Raw genomic sequence first — 25,771 nt, forward strand, 5'->3', positions numbered from 1 at the left:
CATGAGTTGGTAACTATTTGAACCTCTAGAGCTTGTCTCTTGGGTCTCGGACAATCAAATGACCTTCCCAACTTTCAACTGTCACTTTCCAAACTGCCACAGAATATTCTAGATCCAACATTCTGCCATTTCTTAGAAAAGATAATCTTCCAAAAACATTCCACTTGCTTCAAGCCTCTCCTCTCTGGAAGCACCGGCGGCATTATTTTGGTTCCTTCAATGCTTCAATATTTTGGTTCCTTCAAGGTAGAAACAGAAGAACCCACACCAGGAGATCATCAGAGGATCAGGCTCCTACTCGGAAGGATGGCAGCCAGCAGCTTCCCCAAATTCAGATACAGAGCTGATTGTAGGGCCCCTGGCCACCAACCTAAAGTGGTACTCGGGATAATTGGAAGATTTTTCCTCTCTGATGTGTTAGTAACCTAGCACACACCAAGAAGAAACTCCATCAGAGGCTATCTTGGCTTGCATGATTCAGGATTTCTTGGTCTGTTTTGAAGACAAACTTCCTAGCACTTTTTATTACAGGGAGAGAGAAAAAAAATCCTCTTTGAGTAGAAGCAGAGCTTCCTGTAAAAGACTAAAATGAAAAACACAACAGGATGGAAATGAAGCGAAAGTGAAAAGTAAAATTAGGGATAGGAAAGAAAAGAACTAGAGAGGAAAAGGGAGGGCTCTGGGTATCCCAAGGACTAACAGAAGGTGCCCAACTAAAGTTTTACACAATGAAAGAATCTTTTTTTTTTTTTTCAAATCTCTCTGTGATTTTGAACGGATTTTACTGTCTAGTGGAATGTGGGCTACTCACCAGCTGGCGAGGTGAAAGCATTTTTCGGCGCTTTCCATGTGAAATCACTTAATTGGGCAATAATAGTGTTTGATAACAGTATCTGAAAGCCATCTAGTGACTCTTCACACTCAGTCACAAATTCATCTGGAGCAGATGCACACTTGAAAATTCTTCTCGGGGGGTGTTTTTCTGACATGCCTGTAAAGATGGGCACCTTACTGCCAGAGTTAGAGGTGCAAGCCAAAAGGCAAGACTTATCTTCATGTTTTTATCAATAATTTCAAAGGTTTTTGTCAAACCTTTATCTGCTCTTTTACCTCTAACACTGCCTCGTTCCTTTTATTTTACAGTTACAAGCAAGAGAACCTAGAGTTTAGCTCTAGATTATTACTCTAGACCTCTGGACTAAAAAAGTTCATGGCGATTTTACCCTGTTTTACTTAAAGTGGAGACCAATGTTTGTCTTGATCATCTATGACTTCAATGAAAAGACTGCAGTAATTTAAAAACATACTTTGATCCAGTGTGCTCAAGTCATCACCAGCCAACTTCTAAGTGATCTCTGATGAATATTCTTTATTTCTGTTGGATTCTGATCCTTATAGGAAAGATGATCAGATGGATACTTTAACAACTGCTCACTGAAATGTTTCCCTCTGGGAGTCAGAGGGCTTCATATTATTTTCAACAAATTCTCCAAGGTTTCAAGCACGCTGGAACCCTTTGCTATCAGATGAAACTAATTTTCCTTTTGTGATGGATGAAAATGGAATAAAGTCACTGGATGAATAGGTACTCCTGTTTATTTTCTTGTACGTTTATTACTGTTACAATCTGGCACAGAGGTTTTTTTTCTTTTTAAAGTCAGTGTATATAGCAACAGATACATATTAAATGATTGTACCTATTTCTTGGGATTGTAGATAGCATATTTACGTTAGTTCCATTTTCAAACCACATATAGAAATAACTTTCCTCACTAAATACTTACCCATTTCAACTTTGAAAATATGAATTTGTGTTTCTTCTCTAACCATAACACTGAAAGATAAAAGACAGTCTTAAACTTACAGATAATCTTTTAGTATATTTAGTATATATTGGGCAAGGAAAGTATTCCCTTAGGTGAAGGAGCCTACAGTTGCATATGAGGTCATTTATGGTGAGCAAACAATGGATTGTGTAACAATGAGGAAAATTCTGGAAGTTTGAGTTTGTGTGATTACTAGTAACCACTGTCAACATTTCTGCAAAGCTAGAGAAGGTATCTTCTAATTTAAATTTCTTTAAGCATTATCTATTGTGTAATATACTGTCAACAGGAGGTCAGTTGTCAAGGAATACTACTGATAGCCCGAAAGACTGTGGAAAAGAACAGTTTCCCCCCTTACACTCTGATAGTTCTTATATTTGTGTCCCTGCAATTTGTACGTACTTATAAACACACAGTCATTGGATTAGCAGCAAGAGATTGAAAATGGCAGAAGTTGGGAATGACTGCTATTTCTTTGTTAATTCCACATGCATAAAGGTAAATATTGTACAACTTACAGTACCCATGCTTAAGCTTTTTAGTAGAGTGAGGGAAGAAGCAGCAATAAAAAAGATACCTTAATTCTGAAGTAAAAGCCTATATATTTCTAATATCCTGAATTTATGTTAGAAAGTCTGGGTTAATTTAAAATTATTATGTATTTGAATTATTCTTTATATATATAGTTAATTTCATGACAGTTTTTATATGACATTTGCATATATTATTCTTTAAAATCAGATTCTTAATTCTGTACACTATATAATGATATTTAAAATATAGAATGTTATTTTGGTGAATATTACTTCAGTCATACATTGTTAAATTGTTGAATTCAGATTGCTATCAGTGGTGTAGTATATTTTTTCTTCTTTGAAATTCATTAAAAGTTATTGCACTTTTCCTGTTGGAAGTCTTAGTAACAAGTATTTAAACACCATGTCAAAAGAGATCGAATGCAGCGTACGTAAACAAATCAACCACAGTTATAATGTTAAGTGGAAACACTGAGTTGGGATTAATGGATATTAAAAAATTAATAAATGTAGAAACTCAATGACTGCTCATGTACCAGATGAACCTAAAAAAGATAGATGTTCTGTCTGGTCAAACATCTTTTAGCTCTACTAGCAACCTGGAGTCAAACTCTTTGGCCACAGAATTGAGCCCACTTTTGTCAAGTTACCTGTCAAAGAGTTCTTGGATGGCAGACTTTCCGTGTTTTGTCTCTTTCTCTGTCTATCCCCACGTGATTGATGAATAGTATCTTGTAAGAAAATGACTAGATAGAATTTTTTTTAAAGAATAAAAGCAAATAGAGAGACTGAGTTAAACTGTTAATACGGTGGCTGTTGAAACGTAGTAAAGCTGTGGGGTTAAATACCAGTTTGCCTGAACACAAACTCACCGCCCATTATCCTGTGCTCTGAGAGTACAAACTCCATCTTTGATGGGAAAGGAAAGTGAGTCGAGAAATAGAAGGAAGGCAAAGAGCATATGTCAGAGAGAAAGGAATGCAATGGAATGTTGTTATCACTCGCTGTTCCCCTGTCTGAGACAGTGGCCTACAGTTTTTCCAACTGTGAGTATATGCAAAAAAGAATGTAGAATTCAAAGATAAAGCAGTAGCAGCCAGTTGACATGATCCACATCTACTTTGGTCGGTATGTAAAGTACCTTAGTCAACTGTTTTCTTTGTAGATTAAGAACATGAAACATATATGTTATGTGTAATGTGGAAATGACTTCAGATTTCACAGAATCTCACAGTGGAGATTCCACTTACTTTCTCGATATCAACCCAGTCTGCAGCCTCTCCATAGTCTTAGTGGTTGGTAGAGTGGATCTTCACATGCAGAATATTGCTAGTGCTTTGTAGATACTTGCCAAGCTTTCTTCAGAAAAGAAAAATAAAGCCTCCTTCTTCTAGTATTGCAATCAAGGGAGTCTCTAGTCTTACATCTTTGCTCTTAGTGAATGCTCACTGGATACAAAACACAGCATTTTGAGAGTAACTTGCGGGGAGTTATCCTATGGTGTTTGATCATGACATTTTCTTATTACTTTCTCACTGAAAAGAGGCAGAGTTGCTCCCACTTAGTCGTTACAAGCCTGCATTCGTAGTATATGTTTTCATGATTCCAATTTTATATAGACTCCTTGTTTTTTTTAATTGGTTTAACATTTATTTTGTTATTAAACACTAAAATTAATATATTGTGTCTTCTGCATTGTTTACTTCTCAGGGTTCCCAGTGCCGATTCCGACACTGTGAAGAAGCCCTTGGCAGTGACACTGTGTGCTCATTATGGAGAGAGAGAAAATGTTTAGATCCACTTTGCAGATTTAGACACATGGAAATGCAGGTAAAACAACTGGTCCTTTTCACTAAAGGAATTTTCCTTCTGTGTCATTGAATTAAACTTTTATAACAAAATAGAAGTTGTTCTTCCTCCCAGAAAATCTTCAGTGTTTATCACTTCGCTCAAACTAAACTTAGAGAAAAATAAAAGACCACTTTATCTTTTAAACAGAAAAGCTGAGAGGTGGCAAAATGTAGGAAACAGAGGTGATTCTAAGCCAGCAATAAAAGCTTTTCTTGTCACATTGCATTGTGTTCTAGCAGTCTGCCTTTACTGTGAGAGCCTAAACATTGTATTTCCCTCACTTCCTTTTCATAGCAAAACTGCAGCATTTCATGCTTCTGGGAAACCCAACCTCTTGGTTGTGTGAAGATCAGTTGTATCTTTTACCACAGCAAACCCCGAAATATCAATGGATTATTTTTGCCACCAAGTAGCAGTGAGTATATCTGTAATAACTGATTTTGTGGCATTATAGTCTGGTCTTGGAGTTTGAAGCCTTTTTTGCGTACAAAAATGAGGTGAGGAGGTCAAGAATCTCTTATCCCTGCAGAGAGAGAAAGCAAAGGCACACTCTGGGTTGCAGGTCTCTTTTCTGTCACAGCAGCTGTCTGCAGTGATACTAAAATTCTCCCTTTATGTGAGACTTGTCATAGATTTTTCACAGAACACGGAGGACCTCATACTTAAGGGAACCTTGTTGGAGAAATTGGTGATTTCAAGATTTTTCCGATGCTGCAGCAATCTTATTCTGCGATGGTCACTGTACATCTTTGGTGGAATGGTCTTAGATATGAGCAGAATATGATATTAGCCCTTTGAGAATTAAAAGATTAGTTTCATATAACCCCAACAAGTGAATAGCTAAGACTTTAGCTCTTTTATTGCATACTTTGGGAAACTTTTGACTTCATCAAGCACATCGCATATGTAATACTTTTATTATTGTTTCTCTTTCTCACTAGATTGTAAGCATCTGGAGGATGGGGAACATAAATTTTTTTGCCATTGCTTTGCAATGTCTGGACCAAAAATAGTGTGCAGTAAATTGGTTGCTTAGACACATGGGTGGGGTGTGAAGAGATGAAATCTAAGCAGTACTTTAAGAGGATGAAAATACCAGAGTGATGTAATGAATTAACCTGACTTCCTTAGTTTACAACAGTATGAATTTTTTTTTATCCAATGAGACACATTCCTGTGACATTATTTTTATCTGGTAGTTTAATCCCAGGGATTTCACTAGCTCTTGAAAGACCAGCAGGAAACAAAGACCGCCTCCTCTCAAAGCAGGCTGGATGGGATGCCTGTGTAGATGACCATCATTGTCTTCCCCACTGTTAAAATAAGCTCTGCACTAATTGATGTCATGCTGTTGGGTGGGTTGTTCTTGTATGTTGTGAAAACTGCTCGTGGATAAAGAAAGCACATGACCATAATGATGGAGTTTGAATTCTTGACCACAGATCTCAAATGAGTCGATACTACTGATTTCAGCGATGCTCTGTGTTAGTCCGCAGGTAGATCTCTTCTAGACTATAATCTTCAATTGTTTTTCCTTCTCATTCATCTTCCAACATCTCCACATCGCAGATGGTGACCCTAATATCTTACTGAAGAACTGAAGGGACAGGTAGAGAATTTCTAAAATTTCCATTTCCCCACCTGACTACCATCAGGACTAGTTTCCTCTTCACACGGCACATAACAAGCTCTCATTCTCCACCTAATCTATCTTCCCACTTGGTGACTAAATGAACGTTAACTCAACAGTTCTTTCTGCGACTTCCACACAACTGTTTTTAATCTTACCGAGCCATTCCTTTGATTATCTCTTTGCTAACTAATTAGTATTTCTCCTCAATTCATTCACTCTAGTAGTTATGCCATATTGTTGTTTCCCACTCAGTGGCACTAAAAGTATTTTGTTTATTCTTGCTGTACGTATTTTTTCTCCCTCCCGTCCTCTCTTTTCAAACAATCAGGTTTCTTTGGCCCTTCTACCTCCTGTATGAAGATTCTTAAATACACTAGTCAAATCTGAGTCCTTGTGTAACTTGAGCTGTTAGAAGATGTGAACACATTTGCTATCTCTTTCTCTTTTCATGTAATCCCCTAGAAGTTTGCAGACCTTAATACTGTCTTCATTCTGTGCCCCATTTGACTTGCCCTTGCCAATTACACTTCACGGGTGGTGTCCAGGAAAGTTGTTGAACACCATTATTGCCACATAACTGTATTGTTATAGCTGCTCCCCGTTTCCCCCTGCTTTCTCTCTATGTACAGCACCTACAGTCTTATGACCAAGCAGATTTTAGTCCTCTACTCCAAATCCTCTAGTGTCTTTTCATCTAATTCAGAGAGGTCAGAGTCCTAACGAGAGCTTGAATTCGGAAAGTTATTTGATCAAGTACTCTGCTAGCTCCCTGAACTCAGATACTTCTCATTCAGCCCCATCTGCATGTTTCCCTATTTGCCTTTCCTGAAGCATATTCGCATATTCCCGTTTTCAGGGCTTTGCATGAAGTGACTTTTCCTCTATATCTTTGTGGCAAGCTACTTTGTTTCATCAAAGTTTTGCTCAAATATTGCCTTTAATGAGCTCTGTACCTAGCGCCATCTTTGAAATGTAGCCTGTGGTCCCACCTCCTTCATATACTCTTCCAATTTTCCTTGCTCGCCTCTATTTCCTGCTTCCCACACCCCGTTAACTTCTCAGATGCAGTATAATTTGGTTGCTCTGTGCATTGTTTATTGTCTAATGAGTCCCTGTAGAATAAAAGCTCTATGAGACCAAGAATCTCGAGTTTGTTCACTTACCAATATCATACACTTAACAATTCTACCCTGGGAAATCTTGAGTATTAGTTAATCATATTGAGCTGAAAACTCAGTCACGTTAAGTTTTCCTCTGCTCAGACACAGTTCTGTACTCTAGAAAGAAAATTCAATATCTAGGTCGTAGGTGAATGCTTGTTTTTGTCTGTTTTGTTTTGGTGTTACAAAGCACCAAAGACTGGGTATATATATATATATATATATATATATATATATGTTTGCATACATACATACATATCTGTATATATAAGAAAAGGGGTTTATCTGCCTTACGATTCTAGCAGATGAAAGGTTTAAACAACACAGTACTGATGTCCTGTGAGAGTCTCCCGGCTACTTCACAATATAGCAGAGAAGTAAAAAAAAAAAGTATGAGTGCAGATAGCACCAGGGGAGATGCCAGCCTTGTGTTAAAACAGTCCACTCATGGGATCCACGAATCTCAGAAGACCTGACCCTTAACCGAGAGAGAGCATGAATCCATTCATGAGAATAACAGTCTCATGACCTTATTCTCTCCCATTGGCCTCACCTCTTCAAAGATCCACCACCACACGCCACCACACTGGGGCCCGAGATTCTAATACATCAAACTTTGTGAGATAAACTATGTCCCAAACATACCAACTATCAAGGGTTTTAAAAGAAATATGTCTTGAGCTAATATATTACCTATTTATTTTGGAAATATTGAATACTATAAAAGGTATAAGATGATCCCTAGCAGTTATTTATATTATTTGTAGTAATGTCTGTCTACCAAATGCTATATCAATTAGAACTAGAATCATAAATCTCTTTTTAACCTTAGACCATTGAATTGTCGTGTAGGACATTTAAGGAAAAACATCTGCCTTCCTGTGTTTCATTAAGAACATATAACTGCTTATCAACCCAAGGTGGAAATAGTATAAATTATGAAAAGACAAAGCTAATATAGCATCAGTTAGCACAAAGCATTATGTAATCTATATGTATCGATGTCACTCTGGTCAAGATAAGATAAAACTTGTGTATTTAAAAAAGCAACCAGCAAAATGGTTTTGTGTGGGATTTCCCTTGCTGAGATGAGACCCACCAGCAATGTGAAGTGTGTGAGATGGAGCCACGAATGTTATCTAAGTCACCAGCCGTCCTCTTCCAGGGTGAAGTGCTTCCCCAAATAATTTTCCATTAGTTGATTTGACATTGTAGATCACATCTACACTCTTAGTAAAATTATCACTTAAGAGTTCTTCATGGTTCTCTTCATGGGGCTGTGGGGTTTATATCAAACCGCCAGTTAAGCTGGACATGATAGCACATACTTATAATCCTTGAAATTGAACACTCAGTCATCCAGTGATGATCTGAGCCCACTGCATCCCTCCACTGGCTTAAGGGATAGAAACCCAACTGATTTGATTGAAGAGAAAACTGGAAACTTGGGGATTATGTAATCAAAGAGATTAAGGACAGGGCTGATCTCAGATGCAGGCTTTTCCTCACCCGTTCTTGGTTCGGAAGTGTCTCTCCATAAGCTATTGTTGCTCCAGAAGCACCAGACATAGACAGACTTTAGAAGTCGAATTACCAGAGTTAAAGATCACTGACTGCAGTTTAAACTGGGTTAGAGTCTCATCCTGCCTTAAGCACACTTGCCAATGTAACCTTAGGCAACTCACTGTGGCACAGTTATTTCATCTGTAGGATACAGTCACGTGGCCTGTGTTGTGGGTTGTTTCTAAACTGTCAGCTGCACTACACTCAAAATTATTACCAATATCATTACCACCGTAATGATTACAGCCATCTTAAACTGTGTATTAGGAAAAGGCTGGTGAAAGTCAATGCTTAGAAAAAGCCTGCTTTTCTGCGCATGAAATATTAAAGGCAATTCTAGAAAAGACTCAGAAAGCATGAAGAACTATGGAAGGAGGCTATTTTAGAAGACGTTGGCCAAGGTCACAATGCTGAAAGAGGCATGTGAAGTTAAGAAATAAAACATCACAAAGAATGGTTTGTCACTGAATTTATTATCAATACTGGTTGAACAGACTAAAGTATTGTGTTTTCTCTGTAGACACCACCTTACAGAAAGAAAGTCAGGAAGGAAGTCCATCCCCAAGCCAGAGTCAGGAACCTCTGAAACCCATGGAGAATGTATCACGACCCATTCATAATCCATTAGTTTTAAAAACTAACTTTGAAGAAGAAGAGGAAGAAGAGGTAGAAGAGGAACAAAATGGTTAGTACCCCTTTTCTTGGTTTACAGTACACATGTAAAAACCCACAGTATTTTCTACATACTCCTCAACTATGAGAGGCTTAGGATGCAACATATATACCAGGTTTTGTTGAGAAAATACTAATATTATCAAAGAAATGAGTCTTAGTTTCTAATTTATTCTCTGTCTATGTGTGCTTATGTTTCTTTGGGCCAAGAGTTTTTGTCATATGATGGCTGGGAGCCATGTGTCATGTTTAAGTACACATGTACTCACAGATAGTCTCATAGGAGACAACTGCCGGGATGCTGGTGTACATACATCTATTTCTCTTCACGTTTACTCTTTTGAGTTTTAAGCATCCAGGCAGTAGCTTATAATTTATAAAGTACTGTAATCTGCACCATTCCTGATATCGGTAGAGAAGTATGTACAGAATTAGGACCCATGTGTTCTGCATTGTGGTCCTTCCCTTTCCTCTCACACCATCACAGCACACTTGAGCCATTCAGATAAATTTCAGGTAAACGACCCTCTCCCCCCACCCCCAGAAAAAAAAACAAATTTACTTTGTGTCTGCCCCGGAATGCATCTTTCTGTGGGTACCAACCGATATAGTTTCTGTGCTTAGGGAAGCACAGAACTCTTCACTGTTCTTTTAGATAGACATAGTTTCTTCCTCTCCTGTGTCTACATGCTCTACTCCCTGCCCCCCCAGCTTCTCAGCAAGTCTGGGTTTTCAGCTTCTCATTTTAGCACACAGAGCATAAAATATATAATTTCTCTTTGATGATTCTTTAAAATACTGAACATGAAAGCAAATACGAGTTTGCACTTTTTTTTTAAGTTCAAACATTAGATGAAGAGCAGTCCATCCATGAAAACAGTATTTGGGATTTTTCTTTCTGATTTATAAATTTTCAGATTATTTAGATTTGGGACAATTTAATTTAAAAAAATATATCCTATAGATGCTTCTAGTTTATGGACAAAGACCCCCGAAGAAATTGAAGAGAAAAGAGCAATAAAGGAGATGTGTTATAAATCTGGTAAGACATCACACATTTGTGGAATTTCCAAGGCTTGGTTTTGCTCCACCTCCTAACCATTCTCTTCTCACGGGAGTTTAGGTGAATACTATAGATTCCATGCTCCTCCAGACACTTCGTCATCAAAAAGCACAGCTCCTACAGTGGAAAAAGAGTTAGAAAAGCCTTTGGAAAATGGCAGTGAGTTGCAAGAAGGTAAGAAATGAGATGATAATATTCAAGGTGATATAAGAGATATTTAGTGAGTAGACCTTGAATTTTTTCGTGCAGTGTACACGAGAACAGGATTACATGATAAATCTGGTTTGAGAGTGAGAGGGAAACTTTTTACTACTGGATGACCCAAGTTTCCTATGAAAGGATGCTGCTAATGTAATGATGTTTCAATGAATGCACTCTACAGATACAGGGAATGCTCACACTCCACACAGGAATTCTGTATATAATTTGCCTTTCTGTGTCTGTGGTATGTCTTTCTGTGAAATAGGAATTACTGTTTTATTTTGAATAGAAAGGATAACCCAGACCAGGATGGACAAAAGTGAGGCAAACTGATATCAGTGGCAGAATGCCAGTCTGTCTGTTGAATGAGTGTATTTTGTGTATCAAACAATCTTAAGGAGGTTTTGATGGACAAGTCCTAGGCTCCTTCATTCATGATGCATTTCCTTTAAGCAGGTCTGAGTTTGCTTCTGGTCAGCACTTTGTCCTTGAAGACAAGACAGAGAGCATTGTATTTTGTATAGAAAAGCAGGAACCTGAAGAAAAGTCCATATGTGTTAAAAGTTTATGTAGGGTTTCCTGGTTTCAAGTGAGCTTGTGCACGTATCATAGCAATAGCAGAGAATTTAATTGCTCCCCGATCCTCTCAAGGACAGGAAGGGGGCGTACACAGAGAGAGCAGCTAGCAGAGAGAAGGGAGAAGAGCGGCAAGGGATGAGGAAGGCTGAGGATGATCCGATGGCTACAGAGCATAGCATCTGTATCTCCTGCCTCTATGTGGCAAGTTGTTTAAATGGCTGACAGAAGGTGGCAGCAATAGACCATCAGAAGGTGAAGGAGGATACCGGAACCTGTACTAAACAGATGCGAGAACCCTTAAAACAAGCAAACAAAAACAAAAGACAAAGCTACCAGTCAAAATTAAAAATGGAGGATTGTAAAGCAAATGATGTGTACATTTGTATACGTATAAATATTGCCTTGTATTTCTTCCAAAAAGTTAATTCCTAATATCCTTGTTTACTTAGAATAGTGGTTCTCAATCTTCCTAATGCTCCAACCCTTTAATATAGTTCGTCACATTGTGGTGACCCCCAACCATAAAAATTTTGTTGCTGCCCTATTGTAACCATAATTTTGCTACTAATATGAATTGCGTTGTAAATACTTGTGTTTCCTGATGGCATTAAGTGACCCCTGTGGAAGGGTTGTTTGACTCCAAAGGAATCAATATTTTATTACTTCTGGAGTTTTACTTACTATTAGAATAAATATGAACACTGCTATCAACGATATTCTGGACTACTGCAAGGACAGATATCATGTTCTTTGCTTTTACATAACTATTGCACAAATATTAAAATTAGGAAATTTCCTGTGAAACAGTGAAGCACGATTAACAAAAGTTCAGAGAGAGAAATTGGGGTTCAACCTAAAGATCTGAAAAGCAAGCAGTCAGCCACTGGCTCTTCCCTCTACTTCAGTCTGAAATGGCGATCCTGCCTCCAAGAATCTCAGAATGAGACTGTGTCTGAGAGCTGTCTCCTTCTGTTTTATAATCCTACCTAGGGCTGGGATTAAAGACGTGCACCATTTGGTTTCTATGGCAACTAGTGTGGTTACTGGGATTAAAGGTGTGTGTTGCCACTGCCTGGCTGTAAAGGGTGACCAGTGGGGCTGTTTTAGTCTCTGATCTTCAGGCAAGTTTTACTTATTAAAATACAAATGAAATGCCACTATAAAACAGTGTTATTGTTTATGGGTTCCCTCCACAAAATTTCATCAACTATGTTACTGATATCCACAAAGTAAATTGATTCTTTCTTTGTATCCTAACCAATCTAGAGGCTCACACTGCTTTAGGCTGCTGCGTCTCTTTTCATTCTGATGTCAATAGCTTGTTTTCAAAGTAGATTTTTTTTGAAATATGTACAATGAAAATTAAGAGAATAATTTAATTATCAAGTACCAGTAATAATGGCTCTAACCCTGTTTGCTAAATTAATTATGAAGAGATAGAACCAAGAGAATCATTTCAAATTCATTACAATAAAACACCAAATGAACTAAACATATTATGCTCACACAATAGTGTAAGATTGTTTAAACCTCGCATTGCCATTTAGTTGCCAATCAAAATGGGAGGATAAACGGCTGCTTTTTTTCATCATTTACAAAATTAGCTTGAAATAAATGCACTTATATGTTGTTCACCAGATCATGATGGCAATCATGTATCTGTTAATGTTCAAGCCGCTTAACTCTCACCACGAAAGCTGTCACAATCTTATTTACAATGTGAAGATGGCCAGGGTGACTTTTTGTTTCTTCCCTCTCTAGGGGATGGTCTTACAGTTCCAACAAAGTTCAGCCTCTTTGAAAGGTCGGGCGAGGCAAAAACATCACTGGATAGGAAACCAAGGACTGACATTGCTGCTTTTGAAAATGGAGGTGAGCTAGATGACCCTGAAAGAGGTATATTTTACAGCTGTAGTTAGTGAGGTCCTATCAGTTTAAACACGTGAAGCGTTGTTTTTAATTTCATCACTTTAATGAATTTAGGGAAGCATGCTACTCTGAGGTGTATAGCTTGGGGAAAAAAATCCACATGCATATATGACTATGTAGTCATAATGCCACGAATTTATTGGCTACCTTGATGTCCTCTTTTGTCAAATTGTTCTGTTATATCCCAATACCACTTACATCAGCTTTTTCTTATCAGTCACTAAGGGACTAGCAAGGGTAATTGTCATCTCTCATTGATACCCATACTCTCATCTCTGCCCACACAGTTTAGTTTTACATTTTTTGTTTAAGTGGAAATGTGCAGTTTGGACTCCTTCAGTTTGAGTATTTTAGTTTAATATTTAAGTTGAATTGTACGAGTAGCTCTCTCTCTCTCTCTCTCTCTCTCTCTCTCTCTCTCTCTCTCTCTCTCTCTCTCACACACACACACACACACGCATGCATGCAAGTATGTATGCATCAATACAACCTGCAGAGTCTTCGTCCTGTTGCTCATATACACATGTGTTTAGGATTGAACTCTTGGGATTAGATGACCCTTCACCGGGCTGCTTCCTGGAGAAGCCTGCATCTCCCTCCCTCTCTCTTAGCAGTCATTGTTTGCCTGTAGTTCTTCATCTAGGGGTGGAGCCTTGTAAGATTGTCTCCATCTGTGTTGATATGCCAACTGGTATTGTCATTGTGCAGGTCTTGTTTAGGCAACTTTGTTGTTGATGTTTCCTGAGTGCAGTTTTGCTGTCATATAGATAAAGACTGCTAGCAAATATCCGGGTCCTCTGACTCATTACATACTTCTTCTATGATGTCTTCTGAGCCTTGGGTATAAATGTTATGTTAAAGATGTATCTGGGGCTGGGTATTCCACCGTCAGTTGTTCTCAGCATTTTGACCAGTGTGCCTTTCCACAATGGTCACTGTTTGCTGTAAAAAGAGGCTTCTTTGATGAGAGGTGAAAGCTATACTTATCTGGGTCTAATGATGTCTTAGGATGCAGTCAGGAGCTACAGTGGTTTGGGAAAGTGTAACGAGTAGGTTCCATGACCTCAACAGTCACAGGTACTTGGCTAGGATTTCAGTACCAGGCATAAATTCCCTCCTATGGGCAGGACTTAAGTCCAATTAGAGGATTTATCCCTCCAAGATGTAAGAGTCACTATTGCACCCTTTAGGGATGTCTTGTTGTGTGACTTTTCCATGGGTTATTTATTCTGTAAACTAGTTTTTAAGGTTCTTTTTAAGTTTGTTACACTGGGGAGTGAGATTTACCTAGGGCCTTGTGCATGCCAAGCAAGAGCTTCTCCATTGAGCTATGGCTTCATCTGAATATTATTTTCAGAGAAGGTTATTAAGGGGCTCAAGAGATGGCTCAGTAGGTAAATTATCTGGCAGGTATGGATGAGGCCCTGAGTCCAATCTGCAGGACCCACATGTCATAGATGGTATCATCATGTGTCTGAAATCTAAGTATTCTACGGCTGTATGGGAACTGTAGAGAAGAGAATCCTTTTGCACTGGCAGGTTAGCTAGCCCGACAACTGTAATAGCAAACAAGAAACACTACCTCCAATATGGTGGGAGGCAAAGAGCAACACCTGAAATTGTCCTTTGCTCTGTACTCTAGCATGACATGCACACATGCACACTCACACACACACACTCATACACACAGGAACACACATACATACACATGCATACATGTACACACAGGCACATACACATGCTTAGAAACACGCACACACACAAATGCATGCACCTGTACATGTATGCATAAACATATCATACACACACACGGAAAAATGATTATTTAAAACACTTTTTGCTTAATATAATACATTTTATGGTGAAGGTACTATCAATCTTATTTGTAGCATTTAAATATAGGAGAAAGACTAAGGAAAAAACCGTTTTCATATTTCAAATGAAGGAAAGATAAGTTATATTTACTATGAATATTTCTAAAGATCACTATGTTGAGGGAACTTAATTTGGTTGAATATGTGAATTTTCTTGAAATTATCTGTATGTCAGTTTACACACTGGCCACTCAAATAATATAGCTAATACTCATGCACTAATCTCAGCATCTCTGATAGAATATGTGGAGATATGGGGACAGTATCATCTGAGACATGTTTGAACAAAACTGGACACCAGAGATACTATGAAGATCATTACTGTATTAAAAGGGAGTCATGTGCCTCTTGTTACTATTGCTGCCCCTGACTGTAAAGTTTTATTCTAGGGGGTGACTGCTATGCTCCACAGAGGATCATATTTCTTGGTGTGGATGAAAGTGAACCATTAGCTGAAGTGAAAGAAATCACCTCCAAATGTTCAAATGTCAAAGGTAAGGAGCCTTGGGTTAAAAATTGACCCTCTGTACTTTGGGTAGATAAATAAAATGAGCATCATAGTTGTTATGGAAACCACATGTAATTGAGGAGGTACCTCAGAAAGTACTGAATAGGACGCCAAAGCCCCAAGGCTTTGCATTGGCTGTACACTTAATTGTTTTAAGTTTTATAGCCTGTTTCCTAGTCTGGAAAGTGAGTCTGTTGGAGGAGACATTCCAAGGTCGAGTCTTTCAGCCTTAAAGTGATCAACCTCCTTAAATGGCAATACGAAGACCTCTCAAGTTTTTTTGTTTTAGCAACTTAAAACAAAATGAGTGAGTTTCTGGAGAAATATTGTTCATGAGCATTTCAAAGAGATTCATTCTGGTGATGCCATACCCTTTATACAGTAATTGCTAATAACAAACAACCTGTGGCTAGTATAGAGATACAATGTCTACTCTAGAGCTTAGTGTTACTCTCTATCCGTCTGCAGCTGGGTGTGCTCCCTTAGACAGAGGCAAAGGAAAAGACCTTTGTGTCAAGGTATTTAGTAAAAAATTACGTGTAAATCTGTCTCCTACTCAGAGCTAACATTTTCCCTAACCAATCAAAGAAATGCTTAGGGGAAACTACCTCAGCTATATTCATTTGGAGGCCACTAGCTATGTGTGAGTGCCTACATTTAATTGTCATGAATCAAGTTCTAAATTCAGCTTTTCAACTGCGCTAGCCCCCACGCCAAGTAGTAAATACACACGTGTGGGTAGGGGCTGTTATGTGGAACAGCACAGATTTAGAACATGCTCATAATTGTGGATGTTTTATTGAACAGTCCCTCTGCTGAGCACAGAGCAAATGAATGTGATCCCATTAATAGTGTCTTGAGAACATAAATGGCCTCATTCCCTATAGAATATACAATGTACTTAAAATCTTCAAGGAGAAGTTAAAACACTGACATCTCACTTGTGTATGGAAATGATAGCTATAGTTTCAGCGTTTTTAAACTTTCCTCTGTACTTGAGGTACGGTGTGGCAATTAGACAATTTTAGCCACGCATTCTAGAGAGTGACACACTTACATAGTAGGTGTGCCCATTGGAAGTGTTTCTCTTACTAAGTTTGACATGCTTTATTCTCTGTTTGCTTTAGAAGAAAGCAAGGACAGTCTACATCCAAAGCGTACCCTAACCACCCGCCTAGTCCCTACAACGCATGTGCTAAATGCTACAGAGAACATCAGCATGAAGTGCAGAGAGAGTCCCTCTTCAAGTAAGGCAGTGATCACATCACTTTTAGACCTTGCATTTGGTTGTCTTCTTAGCGATATGTTTTTCTTATTTGCAAGAGAATTGACAAGGGAAAAAAAAAGAAAGAAAAGGAAAAAGCGTGGTTTGAGAAGTCTGCCATTTGAAGTAGTAAATAAACAATATTTCTCTCTTAAGTCTGGAGTACAGATTGTGATATAGGCCTTAACAAATTATATCCACCAGTTTGAGGTACATATTGACGTAATAGCAAGCTGCCCGTGCTGAAGGTCATTAGTCCAGCTCGTTACTTTTTTCCATCGTGGAACAGAACGGCAGCTTTGCAATCACAATTGTTGTAGATCGTTTTTCTCAATTTGGCTTCTCCTGGGCATTGGTGCTTTGAGCCAGCCGCTGCTTTGATGGAATCTGCCTCATTCCTTCAGTCCTTCCCCCCGTTCCTGGTTTTGTTTACCGAACTGCTGTTAATATTCTTGGTTCCCAGGTACTGAAGGAGAACCGCAATAACTTCCCTTAGGAAACTCTTGTTACTAGTACTCGTTCTAACTTTGGCGGTTATATCTGAGGTGTGGGAGTTTGGCCGTGATGTGATGAGGAGATGTGTTTTATTGTTTAATGTCTCGGGCTTAAATGCAAGGGCTTAAAATGTAAGCGAAACTTGAAGGCTAAGGGAAACACAGATTTATTGTCCTCCTAACGGAGAGCTACTGCAGCCTGAACACTGGTACTCGTTTTCCTTGTAGTCATGTGCCAACAGCAGAATGCCTCTACAAAACTGGTTTAAGAATCCCCTCGGACAGTCTTCAAAAACTGAGAATGCATGTAGACACTTTGCTATGAGTATATTCACATAACATGGGCGACGAGAAAGACTAGAAGCTTATACTTTCTCATAGTCGGCCTTGCTGTGCTAAACTACCTGAGGGTTCAACCTTGTAACACTTTAAAAAGGATAAGGTGCTTTAATTCAGTAAACATGTTTTATGTATTAACCAAACTCACTAAGAAATAGCAGTTCCGGGCTTAAAAAGTACAAAACGATTTATTTTGAGGATAACAATTATGACCTTAAGATAGCGTTGTGCTGGGATTTGTTATTGTAATCGGAGCGCACTTTTCTGTTATTTTCAAGGAGCCCACGCATTTCTTTGGAGAACAATAAAACATTTTAAAAGGAAAGCAGCTTATCAAAGGTTTTTTTTTCTCATTAATGTATTCCCAAGAGGGATTTTTTTTGACACTTAAAAACCAGTCACTCTTTGTTCTAAAAGCTAGTCTTAGAGCGGCATACTTCTGCTTGATGCGAGAATGCACAGATATGTAATTATCACCTCAGTAATTTTCAGATAAAAGCATCTCTGAAAAACTGTAAAATATGTGTATCTTCTCCAAGCAGATGATGTCCAGCCAGTTAGGAAGCCTCATTTTAAAGGTGTGAAGAAAAGAAAATGGATTCATGATGAACCAAAGAACTTTCCTGGCTCTGGAATGCGGAGAGGTAGAATATCCGAGTGTTTGGTATTTCTAATTATAATTCCCACAGAGATTAAACATCAAATATTTCCCACGCTAAGGAAAAATCATTGCTGTGTAACTTGAAGTCTACTTTAAAAGTTCCCCCAGTTCTTCTCTGCATGGCATGCTCTAGCTTATATTTTCTTATATTTTGCTACCCCACGCTTCAAATGCAGTGTATTTTATGAATGTGAGCCTGGCTTGCCGCATCCCTGATCTCTACTCTTTTGACTTTACAGCAGCACACACCCCAAATCCCAAACATAAAATGAGTTACCACCATCAGAATAAGAACCGAAATGCTGAGAACGCCTCCTACATGCATGTCCAAAGAGATTCAGTAAGAACTGTCACACTGAACGCCCCTCCTGGAAGCAGGCCCACAACTGGGTCCTACAACAAAGCTGATGTCAACAAGGAACCCAAACTCAACCTCTGTCCAGGTGAGGGTCTTTATTGATGTGGTTCATTCCTGACTGCACTTGGCCTTAGGGTAGGATTTCCCACCTGGATAGCTGGTCTTTGGTCCTTCCACTCACTGCTGCTCCTGCGCCAGTATCATTACAACATCCTCGACACTAACCCAGAGGACCACATCCAGGAGGAGTCAGGCCCATGTTTTAAAGGACATGGAAGAATACTCACGCTGGAAGCTGATGAACTGGCACTGCACCTCCTTAGAGACTTGCCCCCCCCCCACTGCAGAGCTCTTTGTTCACCCTGGGTAGTTTCATTTCACGCGGGAGGATTATTTTCACGTGGTTGACATTTTCTTGTTCCACTAAGTGCGTGGTTCAATTATGTCTGTCAGATTACCGCGCTGTCTTTTCTTGAGGACATCATGATTACTTTCTTGAAAAGGGTTAGTTTGAGGGTTAACTGCAATATTTCTGACAACCTCTCATCTCTCTCACCATGCCCTTCTAAATCATTTCATCTTGTAATAGGCAAAGGCATGGTGTTATGTCAGGAAGTACATGGCCACAGGGGAGAATTTCTTTCTTCCGGCTTTAGATGAATTTTTCTCTTTGGAAGTTGGGTTTCAGTTCTCTTGACTTAACAAAATGTCATTCAGCTCTCTGTAATTCACGTTGGAGCTTTGCATTTACAGTGTAGTTTGTGAGTTCCAATTGTCAAGAACTTTTGGAAGCATAGGCAAAGACTCTGTGTTTAACAGCTTAAATAGACATTTCATTTTAACTGTTTGTGTTAGACTGTAATGGTGTACGGATGTGTATAAGCGAAGAAGTATGCACTCAGAAGAAACTAGTTCTAAGTGTATTACCATGTTATTATACTATTTATTATTGTTGCTGTAATACTCTTGTGACTATGAGAACTTCAATGTGTACAAGCACAGCGTGTTGCCAAAGTCTAGATTTGTATGAACTGAATGTGTCAGCCACTATACTGGTCACTGTTGTGCCTCATTCATGCAAATATAAGCACACAAAAAATGACCCAAAAAGAAAATTCTTGATATGAGCCACACACTGAGAACTATAGATATGTGGTGATAACCCTGGAAATGCAAATATGACAATGTTATGGAGTAGAGAAAAGCAAGTCCTCATAGACGACTTAGTCTGTCTGTCTGTCTCTCTCTCTCTCTCTCTCTCTCTCTCTCTCTCTCTCTCTCTCTGTGTGTGTGTGTGTGTGTGTGTGTGTGTGTGCCTGCTCTGGCTTTCTAAGCTCACAATTTCAGTTGCCACTGTTTTCACAGAGGGCAATTCCTGGAAGCACATGTGCCTTGTTGTCTTTAAAATAAAGTTTAAAAGATATTTACAAAGTCAATTATGCATTGTCTGAAATGTTAATTTTCTTTTATTTTTGAGACTGTGTAATATAATTATATCACCTCTCCCTTCCCCTTTCTCCCCCCTCCCACAAGCTCCTCCTTGTTCTCTCTCAAACTCATGACCTCTCCCAACGTTAGTAAGACAATGTGTTAAGTCACAGACGAAAGATCGTGAAACACTATATGCAGATACCGTTCTGTCTTCTAGATTAGTCTCATAGGATAGAGCCTTATTTGAGGAAATGAACAGTAGATTAAGAGATTGCTTGCTGGTCACGTAAGTGAATTCAATAAACTCACTGGTATTCCTGTTGCCTTAGCTTTCAAATGGTAGAGAAAACACGTGGAGGGTAATTCTTACTGCTGAGATATTTATAGCTTTGCCATGCTCTTGGCATATAGTTGTTGAATTCAGCAATATTTGCTAGCAGTTTCCTTTTTTTGTTTTCTCAGATAAACATATGTCAACAACATATAATGGTTCAGCCTGGCGAAGAAGAATTCCTTTTACAAAAACATATTCAAAAACTGAAAAGATATATCCAGGTAATTACTCACTGGTGACTTCGATGTGTCGTGTAGTCCTGGAAATAAATGACAAGTTCTTAAGTCAAGAAACATATTTAAAAGCACTTAAAATAAAAAAAATTCAAGATCACTTAATTACAGAGAAGATTTGGGGAGTTAGTAGTCCCCTGGCACAGTGACAAGTCAATATTATTTTGTTTCGTGGTGTTCAGTTTTACCTATTTGTGTTATCAGAAAACATTTTAATGCTATTTTTTCCTCTCAATCAAATATAGCAATTGTAATAATTATATATGTTAAGCTAGTCTTTGTTATAATACAGTGAAAGTATATAAAATTATATTTAGCATGAATAAGATACTCTCTCTTGATGTACTTACCATAGAGAGATGTAAGTTTATACAGGTTAGCCATCCATGAATCTCCAAGGAGACATCAAGTGACTATATTCTCCCCCTTGTTATACATTGTGCTCACTGAGGGAACAGAACAGGAAGGTTGGAAGTCTCTGGTTCGATGTTCCTACGGGTCCTGATCACAGATGAATCTTTTGCTGGACAAGTTGATGTTCTTCTTTGCTTAGAAACAAGTTGCAATGAATACAAATTATTCTTCAGATAACCGAATCTTTCAGAACACACAATTCTGATAGGGAACTTGTAATCAAACAAATATCCTAGTAATTTAAAAATATTCTGATTCCATGAGTTTTTATACCAGGGTCTTCCAGAAGGTCCATATGTAGAGTAGATAATTTATTTTCTCCAAAGTAAGTGGCTCATACGAGACTTGTAAAAACCTCCTTTGACTTCAGCTGTGTGTCAGTACCCAGAATCGGTACAATTGTTTAGTGGAGACAGAGTGTAATCCAATTTCCCCTCCTCTTGCAAACCAAATTATGCTGCAAGAGAAGGTAGATACAGTACTGCTTAACTGACTATATCTTCTCTTAACTTTGGCTCGACGGTTACATGTGATCAAACATAATTTGAGAGGGAAGAGAGGAGAGAGAAAACCAAAGTGAAGATACAATGAAACTCCTTGAAGGAATTTGGCATTTCTAAGTTCCAGCTTTTCTTCCTATGGTTTCCATCTGAGAGGGACGCATTTGGAATGTTGAAGAGTTCTCTTTGTCCTAATCCTATGAAAATGGTTGATTTTGCATCCCAGTGGCTCCCTTCCCCAAATGAAATAGTTAGATAGCAGCAGTGGAAATACTTGGGGCATCTCAAAGTACTTCAGGATGTAAATATGTACATGCATAGAATCCACACATCCTTGCAGGGCTCCATTGCCCTTATCAGGTGCTTAGCAGAGAGACAAGCTCTAAAAAGAATGTCTCAGGGTCCTGTGGATAGGGGAAAGGCAGGACTTATATCACATGAGAGGATAAAGACAGGTTTTTGAGAATTCTGTCGAGATTACATAGGTGGCATCACACAGTCCTGTGGTGTGTCGCTGGAAGACGGCCATTGTGTGTGTGAGAGAAAGATCACGGAGCGAATGCGTGAAGTAGTCTGGCTATAAGTGAAGGAATGAACTTTGGGAAAATATCTGCTTGTTGTTGAGCTCTGCTGGGGTCAGAGTGGCACTTAGCCGGGATCTCAACAGATGGCCTCTGAGAGAGACATAAGTAGATACTAGTGCAGCATCCAGGCAGCAAACCCTTGCTCTTGAAGTTATGATCCGATGGGCAGCTGCAGTGTCGTCCCCTGGGAGCTCATTAGAAATGTGGGCTCCCCGTCTCATACCTGCTGTGGCGGGATGTCATCTTTCTAACACGGCCAGGTGATTTGGGTGAGCGTTCAGGTTCGTGAAACCCCAGGAAGGTTAAGTGGCTGAAGAACCAGCTACACTGGTCTGTTGAAAGTTTGTATTCTCACTTTGGCTGTGACGTGGCAGGTGGCGTTCTCCTTGACCCACCCCAGGAATTAGGACCAGCAGCCACAGAGTCTGGGGGGAGGAACAAAACCCCAAGAAGAACCTTTAAATGTGACTGAATCATGAAAGCAAAGTGACTAAGAAATTCCTGAATTCAACTGAGTTTGTGTACACAGGTCTATTACTTCAGGAAAAACGAGGACTTGTAGTTTCTATACTGTGGAAGACTTTATAAAATGAATAGTATTTTATAAACCGCAAGTTTGTTTTCTTACATGTTTTTGATTGAGAAACTGGTTACTCCCAATTTTGGCCTTTCCAGTTGTTGTTCTCATCCACCGAATGAAACGAGAAAGGTTAGCTTGTGTTTCTTCCCACACATATCCTTGTTAGGGCGCAGAACAGCCATTGTGACATTTCCCAGTGGACAGATGGATGCTGGAGGGAGGAAACAGAAGGCACGAGCTGCCATTTGCCTGTTCCTCTGAGGCTCCAGCAGCCAAGACCGAGGAAATGTAAATGGACCAGAGAAGTCTTTTGGGAAAGTGTTGCAGGATGGTATGGGTGTAGTGGGAAGGGAGAGGAAAGGGCTGGTCGCATAGGAGAATTAGGGGCACAAGGCACAATTGCCTGGAGATACTCTCAGTTCCAGTCTTCCCTGTGTCCACATGTCCATTCTGATACGGTAAACATGGAAGCACCTGTCCTCATATCGTAGACTGTTCATTTCATTCATTCTTGCTGTCTCTTTTAAATGCAGGCTTATATGCAGTATTAAGTCAATCTCTCAACAACCCTTCATCTAAAATGCGATGTTCAAAAAGCATCAAAGAGAAATCTAGGAAGCTTGAATGACATTTTGAGAACTTAATGAAACACTAAGCTTGTTTTGTTTTTGTTTTTGTTTTTTTTTTTTTGTTTTTTTGTTTTTTTTTTAGCTGCCATGGTAGTTAACAACAGAAATACAAATTAATGAAACAAAACATGGAAAGAAAATGAAATATCTTGTGTATTTTGTTTCTAGAGCCAAGAAGAAATGGGAGCAAGTAAACTTGGAGGTTGAAAGAAGAGAAAAATGAGAAAAAGAGAAAAGAGCCAGCCATTACCTGATTTACAAGCAAAACCGAAAATTCCAAGAATGAGATATTCAAGTACTCCATAGGGTATAGTGGTAGTCAACGATGATAAAATGCAAATTCTGAAAATAAGATGCAGGAAAGAACATTGTGCTTGTTCAAAACTGATAAAATGCAAATTGCAAACAGCTGCCTGTTTATGTATGTCTGGGATTCATTCAATACATTGCCGCAAACATTTAATAAAATTTCAAAGTTTGACCATTAAAATCATTCTTTAATCGTAAGCAAGCTAGGTTGTACAGAGAGAAGGGTAAAACTGTTTTGGTCTCTGCTGTTTGTGATGGTCTTCATGGCAAACAATTCAGACCTTCTTTTCTTAGGTTTGAAGCAGGGCTCTCAACAAGAACTCATCAGGCAAACACAAATTCAACAATATCCTAGCTGGCAGTTGGCGAGGAATACCTCAGAGGAATTTTAAGAGAGAGAGAGAGAGAGAGAGAGAGAGAGAGAGAGAGAGAGAGAGAGAGAGAGAGAGAGAGAGAGAGTCTATCATGCAGGGAATCGCTAAACAGTGTCTTTTAATTGGCAATTGCAAGACTTCTCTGCTGAGAGTCGCCACACTCAAAACTGAAAAGCGAATATTTTCCTGTCAAAAAGACAAAAATTATATGACCATAATAGAGCAAAGGAGGTTCCTTTAAAAAGAATAGTGGACTAATTTATTTCCCAGAAGTTCCAAGGCCTCAGTAACTCCAGAAATTCAGACACAAGTGAGATGACAAGCAAGTGGTGACTCAAGCCTTCAGTCACACAGTCAATAGGCACCAACAGGCAGATCTCTGAGTTCAAGGTCGACCTTGTCTACAAAGTGTGTTCCACATCAGTCAGGACCACACAGGGAGACCCTAGTGTGGCCTCCCTCACCTGGAAACTCCTTTATTATCTTTCCATCTTAGGATCATAGATTTTTAATAATAAATTTTTAAATTAATATTTGAAATTTTACTCACAATTACCCATTTTCCATATGACCAAAGCAAAAACATGAAGGATTTGTTTTAAAACTTAAAGATCATGTATTAAATCAATGTAAGGCTTCTTAAACATAAAGTACTCTAGCATTTATACTTCTATACTAGGATATCTTATATTTTCACAAGTTTTCTGATGAAGAGTTGCCTCTTAATAGTTGTAGGCGAAAGCATTCTTTTTGAAAGTATTTCACTTGAAACGTTTTATATCACACAGCTCCCATTTGCAGAGTGATGAACTCCAGTTCTGCTCTAGTGCACGCCACGCACTGACTTTCAATAACAGTGGGTGTATTTATTTTGTCCTTCTGAGCAGAGCATAGAAAAATGAAGATGATACAGATATGTATATTGATGAGGCAGATTTGAGAAGTGTGTACGAAAACAGCTCAACCGTAAAGCTGCCTAGCTGGAACTTGATGAGGGGACATCATCTACTCATTTAAATAACAAACTCATTTGGTTATAAGCAATAACTAATGACTAAATATGGTCTTATTGATATATGAATATTAAAATACAATTTTCTAATGTTGGGTCTGGCCTGACTTATCCATACATTACAGAGAAGGGGAGTATGGATTGAGGAAGGAAATAGACAAGAGACAGAAGAAAGAGTCGGGAGGGTTTACAGTGAATACTATAGCAAAAATCAAAAGAGCCCCGAGCTTATTACTGTCGGACCTTACACACCCTAAACAAAAGGGAAGGGCACCAGACTCCCATGATATAAAGAGCAAACCTAGCATAATTACCTCCTTACATCCCAAAACAACTGGTTACCACGCCCTAAGTTGACAGACCTTTGAAGAGTAAGGCATCCAGTAGCCACACCTCTGGTCAAACATTTTCTTGTTCATATTTGAGGAGCAAGAATAAACCTGAACTCTTAGACCTTTAGCCAAGATAGAATGGATTCAAAACTGTGGGGTCTGACATTCTAAATAACTCCTAAGTCAAAGATGAAGCAATAAAATTGTTATTATGTTTGGTAATGGATATTAAAAGTTCTACTTACCAAATTAGTGGAATGCAACTAACTCTCAATAAACCCAGAAAATTAAAATTTTTTCTTAAAATTCTACAACAAACATCTTCATTGTCAGCAATAAGGAGTTCTCCACTTGGAGATAAAAAAGGAGTTCTCTGCCATGGCCTCAGGTAGCTATTTTGCTAACACTCTTAATGGATAGAGTAAGATGAGAACAAAATTTCATTAACAATTGAAATGAAGAGGAAATTTTTATTGTTCTTAGGTGATATTTCTATCTAGACATGCCAAAATATTTAAAAATTATCAG

The 25,771-nt window shown here is 38.7% G+C and overlaps 1 protein-coding gene across 2 annotated transcripts; it reads left to right on the top strand.

The window, feature by feature from the left end:
- The first annotated feature begins 4,180 nt into the window (after nt 1-4,180).
- On the top strand, nt 4,181-23,410 carry CUNH12orf50 (chromosome unknown C12orf50 homolog). Of its 2 annotated transcripts, XM_050135443.1 has the most exons (12): nt 4,181-4,192; nt 4,508-4,628; nt 9,090-9,254; nt 10,206-10,283; nt 10,365-10,478; nt 12,846-12,956; nt 15,277-15,381; nt 16,526-16,642; nt 18,032-18,136; nt 18,393-18,596; nt 20,405-20,497; nt 23,385-23,410. In XM_050135443.1, exons 1-12 carry the CDS (start codon nt 4,181-4,183, stop codon nt 23,408-23,410), a joined length of 1,251 nt encoding a protein of 416 aa, XP_049991400.1. The 2 variants fall into 2 exon arrangements, with proteins under 2 accessions (XP_049991400.1, XP_049991401.1); XM_050135444.1 differs by lacking the exon at nt 16,526-16,642.
- Nucleotides 23,411-25,771: the final 2,361 nt, after the last annotated feature.

Source organism: Alexandromys fortis, unplaced genomic scaffold, assembly GCF_014885135.2.
Source record: "Alexandromys fortis isolate MF-2015 unplaced genomic scaffold, M_Fortis_MF-2015_v1.1 scaffold_24, whole genome shotgun sequence".
Lineage (NCBI taxonomy): Eukaryota > Metazoa > Chordata > Mammalia > Rodentia > Cricetidae > Alexandromys > Alexandromys fortis.

Bases quoted from the DNA above. Each gene is read 5' to 3' on its own strand.
- CUNH12orf50 (XM_050135443.1), top strand. The intron at 4,629-9,089 runs GTGAGTATATCT...TTTTCTCTGTAG, and splicing joins ATTTTTGCCACCAAGTAGCA to ACACCACCTTACAGAAAGAA. The intron at 18,137-18,392 runs GTAGAATATCCG...TTGACTTTACAG, and splicing joins TGGCTCTGGAATGCGGAGAG to CAGCACACACCCCAAATCCC.